At 47.5% G+C, this 11,337-nt stretch overlaps 1 protein-coding gene across 1 annotated transcript; it reads left to right on the top strand.

The window, feature by feature from the left end:
• The first annotated feature begins 6,673 nt into the window (after positions 1–6,673).
• On the top strand, positions 6,674–10,745 carry P2RY4 (pyrimidinergic receptor P2Y4). Its single transcript, XM_083424412.1, has 2 exons — positions 6,674–6,728; positions 8,715–10,745. Exon 2 carries the CDS (start codon positions 8,718–8,720, stop codon positions 9,771–9,773), a length of 1,056 nt encoding a protein of 351 aa, XP_083280538.1. The 5' UTR covers positions 6,674–6,728; positions 8,715–8,717; the 3' UTR covers positions 9,774–10,745.
• Positions 10,746–11,337: the final 592 nt, after the last annotated feature.

An 11,337-nucleotide genomic window follows, 5' to 3' on the forward strand; every position in this document is an offset into this window, starting at 1 on the left:
TCTGCGAGAACCAGGGCACTCCTCAAGGCAATGCTGCTCATCTTGTCCACTCCAGGGACACAGAAGACAAGTGGCACCATCATATTCCAGAACGCCTCCTTTTGGCCAGAAGTGGGTAAGACAGGACACCCACTCTTGTGCTTCCACCACCTCATCAATGGGCCAGCTCTGCCTTCAGCTATTTGAAGACAGCTATCATATCTCCTCTCCATCTCCTCTTTTCCAGGCTAAACATACCCGACTCCCTGGAGCGTCCCACATGCGACTGAGCTGGTGAGCATTTTTTTCCAGGGTTTCACAGAGGCTGTGGCATTTGCTCTGGCCCTCTGGAAGTGACCTGGCATTTGAGGAACTGTCTGCATTTCTTATCAGAGCAGATGCCAGACCATAAATAATCTGGAGAATGCGATCCAGCCAACTCCGTGGGCTTGCTGCAAGGGCAAGGCTGCCTGGTTCCCCGCAAGCTTCTTAGTACTTGGAAAGGAAGCAGAGAAGAGCTGAGATCTTATTGTGGAAAAAATGCATTTATTCCTTGGGTTGAAATTCCACAGGTTTACCGCTGGACAAATTCCAGAAGCCTTGCAATTGTGCAAAGTCCAAGTGTTGGGATAATTCTTAATGGAGGTTCTTTCTTGCTTTCACAACAAATGTATGAATATCTCTAGCTCTATCTATCTGCCATCTATCATCTATCTATCTATCTATCTATCTATCTATCTATCTATCTATAGCAATCTATCTATATGTATATTTCTATGCACAAATGAACCCACTCAGTGACAGGTGCACATCCTATAAGCAGGCACACCTAGGTAGTTATTTGTTTGTTTATTGCCTTTATATCCCACCTTTCCCTCCAAAAAGCTCATGGTGGCCTGCATGGTCCTCCCCCACCTCATTTATGAAAATGTAAAGCCCTGCCTGGGAGACCCTTTAGAATCCAATCCATCTCTCACCTCCCTCCCTCCCTTCCTCCCCTTTGCTCCTTGAGGAAATCTCTTGTAAAAACTTGCGAAAAACCAAGTTTCATAAACCCCCCAATTCATTCTGCAGATATTTCCTGCATGGGGGCTTTCAAGCAGCATCTGCTGGTTTGAAGTTGGTTTTCTTTTTCTTTTTATTTGTCCTGGGGGAACTGTTACTTTTCAGTTTCGGCTGCTTTCCCCCCTTGGTCTCCAGAAGGCTTTGTCCGTTGAAGAAAGCATTGGTGAAAGAATAATTATTATGAAAGGCATAAATATAGATTTCACGTCTTTGTGTGCCTGGGATGAAGCTGATGAGAAGAGCAGAGAAAGAGATGCCGGGAGAGGCCATCTAGCTGGGGCAGCCTATATAATTTTTCTCCCCCCTCATTCAATCCCCACAACAACCCTGTGAGGCAGGTTAGGCCAAGAGCCAGGAATTGGTCCAAAGCCACCTAGTGAGCTTTGTGACCAAGTGGGGTTTTGAACCCTGGTCTCTCCCAGGTCCTAGCCCAGCACTCTAAGCACTACACCATACTGGCTCTCTCATCTGTTAATGAACACCTTTGAGTGCTGCTGGCTTCGTCAAAGCCAACAACCCCACCCTAGGGGAATCACATCTGTGCCCACAAAGACATTTAGAGGCAGTTTAGATTGATTTCCTAACAGGACTGGAGAGCAAAATCACTTGAACAGGCCAGAAATTATTAGGCATGCTAGCAAAACTTAAGAGCCTAGGAAAATCCCTGCTGGATCACCAGCCCAGTGGCTCATGTAGTCAAGCATCCCATTCTCACAGTTGCCAACCAGATGCCCCTTGTGGGAAACCCATAAGCAGGACCCAGTTGCTTCCAGAAGCTGGTATTTGGAATCATTACTGCCTCTGGCTGCAGAGCATAGCTATCGTGGCTGGCAGCCCTTTAAGGATAAGAGAAAGAACTTAAATATTAAAGCAAATGACTCGGCAGGATTTTGAAGGTGTTTGCTTGCTTCCTGAGCCTGGGACTGTGTCTTTCGTGATGTGGGGGTGGGGAGAACAGGAGAATAAACTGAATAGCAGAATTGTAGAACTGGGGTTGGAAGGGACCCCAAGGGTCATCTAGTCCAACCCCCCTGCAATGCAGGAATCACGGGTCAAGAAAAATAGAATTATAGATTCATAGAGCTGTGGAGCTGTGGAGTTGGAAGGGACCTCTAGCTGATAACACAGACATTTTGGTAATCCAGTGCCTGCAGAGGGCTGTTGCATACTTCCAGCCCCAATATCAGTTTTGAGTGACATTTCACTTGGACCATGTCTTGTCCCTGGTGGTGCAAGACCCTTGATGGGGCTGAGAGGACACAGGGAATTCACCCCAGAGAGGAATGGCACTGGAGCACTGAAGCACTTCTGAACCACATGTAGTATCAGCCCTCAAAAGTTCCAGGATGTCGGAAGGGCCACCCATCCATCTGTAATTGTTTTGTGTGGCTCAAACTGGCAAGTAGCCTGCATGGACACTCCATGTCGTTGGTGTTAAAACAGTCCAGAGGACGGTGACCTTGGACCCAACTAGATGCCAACCTGGCTCTTTTCGAACCTCATCTTTTGTTTCTATCAACTCGTTTCCCCAATTTGTTCTGGAAATGAGGTTCTTTTTCTCTCACGATCCCCTAAATGCCCCTGAGGAGGAAGGGGAGAGGGAAAACAGGACCAGGTCTCTGGCTGTTTCTCCTTCCCTCACATGCACAGGCCTCTTCTGCTGAATTGCAAGAGATGTTTATTTCTGTAGATACTGTAAAAAAAAAAAAAAAAAAAACCCCACAGGAAAAACCCTTGACTAGGCTTTCAAGAATTATTATAGCTACCATTTAACACAGTCCTCTACTGCCATCTGTTGTTCAAATTGGGCTATCTGTTCATTTCCTTTGGATAGAGTATTGGGTTTTTGTTTTGTTTTTTTTAAAAATCATTTTATAATGTATGTAAAACGGAGAGAACAGTCATAGCAGCAGCTGAAAATTAAAAGATGAAAAACAAAAGTATAAAATAGGCATATAGACTGTGCAAAGCTGCACCTGGGGTAAAATTACAAAGTCCAAGTAAAGAATATCAGTGTAATCTGAGGATCAAGTCTCATTCCAGATTTGCCAGGCTTGTGAGAAGGCTTGTATTGAACATGATTGTTCCACTGCATATTTAATAAAGGAATGCCAAATCATATAAAAAGTGTCTGGAGGTTCTAGTCCTTGTGGAACTAGGCATAATTTTCTTAATGCTAGCTCTATTCCGGAGTGAGTGATACCAAGCGTCCAGTGTAAGATTTAGGGCTGAGTTCCACTGAGTTGCAACGACTATTTAAGCTGCCAAGATCATATACAAGACCAATTCTTTGGATAATACATCTACATTGGTATGTCCATTTGTATGTCAATCACATTAATTTTGGACAACAAACAAGAGTTTCTTTCATAATATTGGTCATTTCCGTCAATATTAAATTCCAAAAATCTTGCACCAACTTCCTTTCCCACCCTAAATGATAATGCATGCCAAGTTTATTGCAAGCCTTTCAATAATTAGGTGATATGGAACAGTTTTTCCATTTGCAAAGGAGTATGATAGCATCTGTGCATAGAAATTTCAATGAGCTTCCCCTAAGAAAACTGGAGACAGAATCTTAAATTGTACTTCAATTCCTGAGAAGAATCAGCATTAGCCAAAATATCGAGACAGTCCAAGGACAATAGTTCAGGACAAAGAATGGAAACAAAGTCACCGCACGGTTGCTTTTAAAAACCCTTGCCAGGTGTCTTACTTCACCACAAAGGATCCTGTAAAGTAATGCCTTTGACATGATGTCTTCATTAGAATCATAGAACTGTAGAGTTATAAGGTTCACAAGGACCATGTAGCCTAACACCTGCAATGCAGGGTTAAAGTTAAAGTTACCAGCTGAAAGAGGAGATGTGATCCACATGATCAATAATCCTCTGTACCTGCTCTGGAAATGGTTAGGAGGATAATCTCAGACTAGTCCAAATTCTGTTGGTGAATAATAATAATAATATTATAATAATTTATTATTTATACCCCACCCATCTGGCTGGGTTTCCCCAGCCACTCTGGGTGGCTTTCAACAGATTAAAATACAATAGTCTATAAAACATTAAACACTTCCCTAAACAGGGCTGCCTTCCGATGTCTTCTAAATGCCATCTTCAAATACCTGTAGGACTCCTGTGTGAAAGACAGAGCAAGGTTGTTTTCTCCTTCTCCAGAGGGGTTTAACTAGATTACTCCCAGAGTCCCATCCTGCCTAGACTCATGTCATAGTCTCTTACTATATGTCAAAGGCTGAGTCATTTGCACCTGCATGGATCAGAAGGAAGGGGCTGTAATCAGTGGGCTTTATAAGACTTGCCAACTTCTCTGTCACATCATTACTCTTTCCACCTGGAAGACAGCACACCTTCTGGGACATCCTGTTCCCTCCAGACACTGCTGCCTCTGTGCCCCTCAGTAGGGAGTCACGTACCACCACCTCATGTGTCTTCCTCCTCTGGGGAGTGGCAGAAATCATTCTGTGCACTGCACCTTCCACAGCCACCTCTGTGACTAATGTCCTTGCTCCTCTGGCCCAGAATTTGAGATGAGGCATGGAATCGATTTTGCAGCTCGAGAGACACTGCATGACTCCTGACACACTTGCTTCTGTGCATCACGTACCTCCAGGAGACCATCTCTTGCAATGGGTGATCTTCCTCCACCTTGCACACACATCACTGTTCCAGGACAGTCCACTCTCTGCTCCACTGAGAAATTCCTCATCTTGCCCAGTAGCTCAAAGAGTTTCTAGGTGGGCCTCAGATTGCTGGACCTTCTCTTCCAGCAAGGCAACCAGCTTGCCCTTGTTGCAGGTGTAGCTTTGCACATGCTCAGGCAGGAAGACAAACATGGCAGAGGTGTTGCAGGTCACTGCAGCAGCTCCCTCGCTCTCTCTGTCTCTTGGTTCTCTGGGCCTTCCATTTCAAAACGCCCTCACAAATGCCCATTTGCAAGTCCAGGTCACGAGCTCCCAGAGGAGCTCATTAGAATCAGCTCATTAGAACTGCTGCTGGCTGCTAATTCCTCCCCTAACTCACTTGATCCAAATCCCCAACTCCTAAATCCTCCAATGAATCATAGAATCAGAATTGTAGAGTTGAAAACGACTCCAAGGGTCATCTAGTCCAACCCGCTTTGATGCAGGAATCTCAACTAAAAAATACCCCTGACAGATGGAGAGGCAACCTCTGCTTTAAAACCCCCAATGAATCACAGAATCATAGAATTGTAGTTGGAGGGGATGCCAAGGGTCATTTAGTCCAGCCCCTAATGTATTTTTACTCCATTAACTATCAGGGCTAAACAGTGTACTCAATGTAACAAAAATAAATAAAATCAGGGGAGTGGAGGAATCTACACCACTCAAAAAACAGAGAATACAACACATTTTATTTCAGACTTCAAAAATTGGCCATAATAAGGAAACTTCCCATAGCAGGAGGCAGCATTCTATGAGAGCCCAAAACAGATTCAATGAGCTGAACATGCCAGATTGAAAGTCACAGCCGTGTCTCTGGTTTCTCCGGAACAAAACGAAGCCCATTGAATTCTCCTCACCCTGAGCGGTCAGCCCCAGCGGGCTCTTTTGCTAGGGTACAACGAGACCAAGCTGCATCTTAATTGCTGTGAGGGCAATTGGAGCTTATCTTGCAAATGAGATATGCTTAATCGATTTAGCCGACAAGGGCTCTGGTTATTATCTACCCAAGATTAGCTGGGGCTGCCTTGATAAACTGAATCAGCCTGTAAATTAAGAGTTCAGACAGGTCAGCGTGTTCACATTCAGGGGAGCGGGGAACCAGGCATCATCAGCGTAGTTAGCTTCATCAAATGCAATTAGTTATACAAGGGGAAGGGGGAGGTGCTTCCTGCACAGACGAGGCTGGCTTGAGGGTTGTAAAACCAGGCTGCTATTGGGTTACTGTCCTGTGTGGATGGTCAGTGGTCATCTCGCAAACCAAGGCTTGTCATCCTGCATAGTACAGTTAGCTGATATGGTGTCTTTCAGTGGTTGTGGGATACAACTCCCATCAGCCCTAGCCAACATGACCAATGGTCAGGGGAAAGATGGGATTTGTAGTCCCCAAGCATGGGTGAATACTAGATTGGTTCCCCATATTTAAGGAGATATATCTTTTCTCTCCCAGGATCACTAGATGTCTTACATGGTTCCCCCATTGCTCAATTCATCCCCACAACAACCTTGTGAGGTAGGTCAGGCTGAAAGATGCAATTAGTGGCCTCCATGGTCACACACATTGAGCTTCATGGCCAAGTGGGGGTTTTAAACCCTTGCATCTCCCAGGCCCTAGCCCGACACTCTAACCACTAAACAACATTGCCTCTCAATCAATAGGGGAAGGGGCAAAGCGGCTGCACTCTCATGGACCAGATGGGAAATACCAGCATTCTATAGTTGCCTTTGGCAGTTCCACAAGATTTTGCGGCAGCACAAAGATCCCTTTGAGACATTATTTTTCCCTGGGTGACCCTGCATTTGGGCGACACCAATTAAGAATCCTTTTTCTAGAGGGGCCAGCCATTCTCACAAAGGCTCTTTTGTTAGCTCTGCGGGATTATTTGAGCAGCTTGAATTAGAGGGCAGGGGACATTCAGGGCAGGTTTCCCCAGGAAGTTGTTCCTGTTTTCTCACTCTGCTCGAACCCTCAAGACGGAAGGTGAGTAGGGGGATAAGGGAATCCCACATTCCCTTAGCTGTAGCCTCCTCCACCTTTAGGGCAATCCTATGCATGTCTAGAATAATAGAATCATAGAATTGTAGAGCTGGAAAGGGCCCCCAAGAGTCCTCTAGTCTGACCACCATCCCACCCACCCAGGCAGGAATCACAGCTAAAGAATCTCTGACAGATGACCACCCAACCTCTGCTTAAAAACTTGCAATTAAGGAGAGCTCTACCTCCTTCCAGTAGAGTTGGAAGGGACGTCATCTAGCCCACTTCCCCGCAGTGCAGGAATCACAGCTCAGTGCAATCCTATGCATGTCTACTCAGAAGCAAGTCCTATTGAGCTCATTGGGACTTACATCCAGGCTAGTGTGTGTAGGACAGCACCCACAACCCTATATATCTGAACATGTGCAGCAGGAGAGGGGCTTTCCATCTCCCTCCACGCTCTGGGCACGTGATGGGGTGGTTGTTTTGAAGGAACTTCTCTCACAGCCGCTTTCTGAGCGCAAAAAGAAAACCTGGCTTGCTTTAAAGAGACAGTAGCTGGCCCGAGATCACTCAGCGAGCTTCATGTGTTCAGGGGTGGAGGAAGGGGTGTGTGGTAGGTGCAGTCTGCCCCGGGTGTCACCACTGAGGAGGGTGACAGAATGCTGGGTGGCACTCACCGCGGGGCCTGCAGAACGCCCAAGCCACACATCTCTCCTGGGAGAGACACAGTGGCTTGGGTGCACGCAGGCTCCGCACTGCCCAAACAGGTCGCCTGCCGCCTCACCCCCCACCCCAGCTGTAGGGCAGCTGAGTGGGAGGAGGCAGGCAGACTCTGGAGGCCCCACGGTGCGCCCTGCCCCTATGGGCGGCTCGCCCCATCCCTGGGCGTGCTGCTTCAAATGCCCGAGCGGCTTCCTCCGCCACTGCATGTGGTTGGTTGATAAGGGATTTCAACCCCCCAGTTTCTAGTCTGACACTCTGACCATTATACCACAATGTCCTCACTGACAGCAGCGAAAACAGGGGTTTCTTTAGCTTCATGGGCCTGGCATCCAGGATCTCAATCATTTTTCTAATAATCCTCACACTCGGATGGAAAGGTGGGGCAGGCCAGCCCCATGTGATGCCAGTGGTTAGAGGGACAGACGGGGACCTGAGAGAGATGAGGATTAGAATTCCCATTTGGCCCTGAAGCTCAGTGAGTGATCTTTGGAGTAAGCTGCCACCTCTCAGCCTGACCTACCTTGCAGAGTTGTTGTGAAGATAAAACTGGGAGAGGGAACAACATGTATACCACCTAGAGCTCCTTGGAGGAAAGGTGGCCTATAAATGAAATGATGGTGATGGTGATGATGAGAGTACTAGATCACATGATAGTTTATAGAATTATGTATGACCTGGAGAAAGTGGGCAGAGAAAAGCTTTCCTCCCTCTCTCATAACACTGGGACTTGTGGGTATCCAATGAAGCTGAATGTTTGAAGATTCAGGACAGGTAATAGGAGGTCCTTCTTCATGCATCACATTGTTAAACTATGGAACTCCCTCCCCCAGGAGGCAGTGATGGGCACTAACCTGGGTGGATGGCTTAAAAGTGGATTAGACACAGTCTTGGAGGATGACAGGGCTAGTGATAGCTACTAGCCAGGATGGTCATGCTCTGCCACCACAATTAGAGGAAACAACGATCTTGAATGCCAGCTGCTGGAGACCACAGGAGGAGAGAGGGCTCTTGTGCTTGAATCCTGCTTGCAGGTTTCCCATAAAGGGCATCTAGTCCAGGAGGTTTGATCTAGCAGGATCTTCTTATGTTCTAATAATATCATCATCGTCATAGAATTATAGAATTGTATAGTTGGAAGGGACCCTCAAGGGTCAATGCAAGAATCACAGCTAAATAATTTCTGGTCAGGTGCTCATTCTGCGTCTCCACCCAAGAAGCTTATGGCCACCAGCCTTTGTGAAGCATTTTTTTCTCCCTGATTTTCAGGAGATGGGCAGCCTGATGGTGCCACTTCCTATGGCGGCTTTCACCACCACACCCAGGGCTGGGAATGCCACTGGTGGTAACAGCACTAGAGAGGAGAAGGAGAACTGCATCTTCAATGAGGAGTTCAAGTTCATCCTCCTGCCTGTCTCCTATGCCACTGTCTGTGTGGTGGGCCTCATCCTCAACTCCTACTCCCTGTGGGCACTCATCTCCAGGATGCGGCCCTGGAATGCCACCACCACGTACATGTTCCACCTGGCCCTGTCCGACACCCTCTACGTCCTCTCTCTCCCCACGCTGGTCTACTACTATGCCAACCGCAACAACTGGCCCTTCGGGGAAGGGATGTGCAAGGTGGTGCGCTTCCTCTTCTATGCCAACCTCTACAGCAGCATCCTCTTCCTCACCTGCATCAGCATCCACCGCTACGTGGCGGTCTGCCATCCCATCCAGGCCCTCAGGTGGGTCAAAACGAGGCACGCCCACCTGATTTGTGGGGGAGTGTGGGCGGTGGTAGCCACCTGCCTCATCCCCAACCTGGTCTTCGTCACCATCAGTGCCCGGGGAAACGATACCCTCTGCCACGACACCACAAAGCCAGCCGAATTTGGCCACTACGTACGCTACAGCTCTTCAGTGATGGCCCTCCTCTTTGGCCTTCCGTTCCTGGTTGTCCTCATCTGCTACTGCCAGATGGCACAGAAGCTGTGGAGGCCTCACTCTGGCCAGGAGGTCCCTGCCTACAAGGCACGCTCTGTCAAAATGATTGTGGTGGTTGTAGTGGTCTTCGTCATCTGCTTCCTCCCTTTCCACATCACGCGGACTGCCTATTACACCTCTCGGCTGCTCAAGGCCGACTGTCGCACACTCAACGCTGTGAATGTGGCCTACAAAATCACCAGGCCCTTGGCCAGTGCCAATAGCTGCATTGATCCCATCCTCTACTTCCTGGCTGGGAACCTCTATAGGGGAAAGCTGCACCAGAGCTTGTTCAAAAGGCCCAGAACCAGGCACGCACTGACTCTGGCCCCCATTTCCCAGCTTGTGGGTGAAATCTGACTGTGGGATGTGCTCCATTTCATTGTTCTGAAGGTTTTTAAACAGAGTTTGAATGGCTGCCTGTAAGGGAATCTTGAGCTGTGATTCCTGCATTGCAAAGAGTTGGACTGGAAAACCCTTTGGGGTGCCTTCCAACTCTACAAATCTATGCTTTTATAAGTCTTCCAACACAGAGTTATACTGACTTATCTAAACCTCTCTCCTTCTTTAACCATGTCTGTTAATTTAATAGTTAGCTGTTTCCAGATCTTTCTGGAAGTCGGTTTTGAAGGGCTTCTGATTGTGTTCCATGCAGTATTCCAGCACTAGACAACGTTTGGCTTTGATGGATGCTTGCCCTCTCCTGTCCTTCCAACTTTATGCAATTTTCAGGGAGACCATTTCTATTGGTATAAAGACTCTATCAACTGTTCCTCACAGGGCTTGGCTGCAAGGCCCTTTATCATCCTGGTAACCCTCCTCTGCCTAGTTTCCAGGTTTGTCAATATTGGTACCCAGAACTAGGCACAGGACTCCAGGTGTGGCCTGACCAAGGCAGAATAGAGCAGTGCTATTTTTTCCCTTCATCTGTACACTGGACTTCTGTTGATGCAGCCTAGAATAGCATTAGCTCAGGTTGAGCTTGTAGTCTACTGAGACCTCTGGATCCTTTTCACGTGGACTGCTATCAAAATAGGTATTCCCCAACCTCGTTATTCCTTCCGTTTGTGCACCTCGTTATTCCTACCTAAGTTGTTCCTGCTGACATTCTTTTGGCCCAGTTCTCCAGTCTGTTAAGGCCCTATTGAATCCCATACCTTCCAACATTTCTCCGATGAAAATAGGGACATCCCATTCCATAATGATGATTTTACTATTTATACCTCCCACATCTTACTGGTTTGCCCCAGCCACTATGGGCAGCTTCCAACATATGTAAAAATGTAATAAAACATTAAACATTAAAAAACCTTCGCTATACAGAATTGTCTTCAAATGATCTGGGCGTCAGGTAACTACATACCCCCCCCCCAATGTTTCTCTGATGAAAAGGAAGCTGTGGTTCCTGCATTTTCCTAAGGAAAAGAGACATTCTTGGATGAAATCAGAAACTGGGGTGCTTTCTCTAAATCAGGGACGTCCCTGAAAAATAGGGACACTTAGAGGGCTTGCTCCTTTAAACTCACCTCCTTATTGCTGGCCCCTTCAAATCATTGCGCTCCACAGGAAAAGCAGCAGAAACTGTGAAACTTGCTGGGGGAGTTTGGAGGCCTGTCTCGCCTCTCAGCTTAGCCTACCTCACAGGGTTGTTGTGGGGATTAGATGTGGACTAGGACCTGGCAGGGGACACAGGTGGCGCTGTGGGTTAAACCACAGAGCCTAGGACTTGCTGATCAGAAGGTCGGTGGTTTGAATCCCCGCGACGGGGTGAGCTCCCATTGTTTGGTCCCTGCTCCTGCCAACCTAGCAGTTCGAAAGCACATCAAAGTGCAAGTAGATAAATAGGTACCGCTCTGGCGGGAAGGTAAACGGCATTTCCGTGCGCTGCTCTGGTTCGTCAGGAGCGGCTTAGTCATGTTGGCCA

The sequence above is a fragment of the Podarcis tiliguerta genome (assembly GCF_965153285.1).
Source record: "Podarcis tiliguerta genome assembly, chromosome: Z".
Lineage (NCBI taxonomy): Eukaryota > Metazoa > Chordata > Lepidosauria > Squamata > Lacertidae > Podarcis > Podarcis tiliguerta.

What these genes read in the sequence shown, in the direction of transcription:
- P2RY4 (XM_083424412.1), top strand. Translation starts at nt 8,718, where the DNA reads ATGGGCAGCCTGATGGTGCCACTTCCTATGGCGGCTTTCACCACCACA.